This window comes from Hippocampus comes, unplaced genomic scaffold (genome assembly GCF_001891065.2).
Source record: "Hippocampus comes isolate QL1 unplaced genomic scaffold, H_comes_QL1_v1.1 scaffold39, whole genome shotgun sequence".
NCBI classification, from domain to species: domain Eukaryota; kingdom Metazoa; phylum Chordata; class Actinopteri; order Syngnathiformes; family Syngnathidae; genus Hippocampus; species Hippocampus comes.
In genome coordinates, this window is record NW_017842054.1 from 4,237,523 (window position 1) to 4,239,450 (window position 1,928).

The window sequence follows — 1,928 nt, forward strand, 5'->3', positions numbered from 1 at the left end:
TCCGCATGTCCTCGGTCAAACATCTTGAAGCGACCGCTCAGTCTGGTCTTTATTAAATTGGCCGTTGGACGTTAATGATATTGCAGTGTTGCATGCTGGGATTTAATAGATAAGGTCTTGAAAGGTTTTACGGTGTTATTAAGATTAAATTGGCCGTTGGACGTTAATGATATTGCCGTGTTGCATGCTGGGATTTAATAGATAAGGTCTTGAAAGGTTTTACGGTGTTATTAAAACTCTTAAGGTGGCCACCGCTTTACTGCGCGACTTTGAATGGGCTAATCAGTCATATGATGACGCTTGACACATCTGGAACGTCAGTCACCGAAATGTCAACCGGCATGGTAGCAATTAGTGACAGCGCAGAGAGAGATTTTATCAATGGGAAGTGGAAGGAGCCAGAGACTCAAAAACGGGGAGGGGGGGGGGGGGGCGAACAAAAAGTATAACGGAATCAAAGAGTTTCATCTCAGCGGGAGAATGATCTCCCTGTTCCGGCGCAGCGGCGGCAATATCGCCGCCCGTTTATGTGCCACGCAAGAGCATCTCAGACGCGACGTTGGCTTTCAACTGCTTCGCCTGGGTTCAAACGGGAAAACAATAAGAAAGCCACAGCATAATAACACGCGGTCTTTGTCTATTAGCGGCAGTAAGACGAGGGGGTTTACGGCACAGGGTTCTGTAAACAAAAGATTAAACCAAATCGAGCCGCAGAAAATGAAAGGAAAACATGAGCGGGGTAATGAGGGCGCAGACGTCGTTTCTGACCAGATTACCATCTCCACAGACTACTGGAGAGGAAAACGCCTGATTGAGCTATTTTACCGCACAGAGAGTTTACGCCTCTCTCCTCGCACTAAACCAATGCAATTACCACGCCGGCTAGTGGCTAAGCCACATATGTGAGGCAAAGCTGTTCCTTTTTAAAGCGCCGCGCGTCGGTGCTAACGTCGCTCTGTGAAATTCTCGCCTTGGCCGCATCAAGCCGCGGGTTTTTCCGAGACAGTTCACTGACCTTTGGTAACCTTTCGGGGTCGCCGGGGTGTCTGGGGATGACCTTCTGCAGCCTCTGGAAACCATAGTCGATGGTGGGCTCGTTGAGGGCTGCGCGAGAGGCGAGAGGAGCGTTATAAGCGGTCACGGTTTTCAAGAGGGGGGGGTCGGGGGGGGTTACGCAGACAGGAAGACAGTAATTGAGCAATCTGTTAGCGTTTACAGTACAAAAGTCATTTCAGAATGGCTAATTTCAACAAAACCTCCGGGGGTGTCAAATCGCTTCATGAAAAAGGGGGGGAAAAAAAAAAAAAGCAGCGGCTTCGTGGGTGGCGATGGAAAAATGACACAGTTACTTGTGACACTCGTGTCACAGAGTGTTATTCCATTAGCAGCCGTGATGACCTACATCAGCGCCGGGGATCCTTTGCGAGGGACCCTCCCCCTTTCTGATCTACTGTAGAATATTGACTTCAGCTAAACTACAGAGCGGGCCTCTTTTTTTTTTTTTTTTTTAATCTAACCGAGCTTTAATAATCTGTGAAAGGCTGTCCACACATTGATCTAGTGTAAGCCGCTGTCATCTCACACTTGGCCACCGACCGTACCGCACCGCAGCAGAGCGCCCGTGAAATACGGCGGCGGATCCCACGGAGCCATCAATCTTTCCCACCCTTCAAATAGTAATCTGGAGCATGAGGCATATTGGCCGATGAATCAGGGGGCACAAAGTAAATGAATCATAACCAAGACTTTGGTGAGAGCGGGGCCCGCTTTATGTCTTGACAGTCCTAATGGGTAATTGAAGGCTTCCTCGCAGCGCCCGCCCCGGTTCTAAACAATCACGTGCACGCGTCGTAGAGAAAGGAGCGGGCGAGGAGGGGAAGGCGAGTCGGGGAGGGAGGAGAGCAGTGCAAAAAAAGGGGGGGGGGGGG

At 50.1% G+C, this 1,928-nt stretch overlaps 1 protein-coding gene across 6 annotated transcripts in view; it reads right to left on the minus strand.

The window, feature by feature from the left end:
- Window positions 1–1,928, minus strand: part of LOC109510117 (EBF transcription factor 3) — a 129,155-nt gene that overhangs the window by 7,191 nt on the left and 120,036 nt on the right. For all 6 annotated transcript variants that reach the window (XM_019860213.1, XM_019860215.1, XM_019860211.1 and 3 more), the window contains exon 11: window positions 1,016–1,104. In XM_019860213.1, the coding sequence (XP_019715772.1) occupies window positions 1,016–1,104 (89 nt within the window). The remainder of the gene's footprint in view (window positions 1–1,015; window positions 1,105–1,928) is intronic.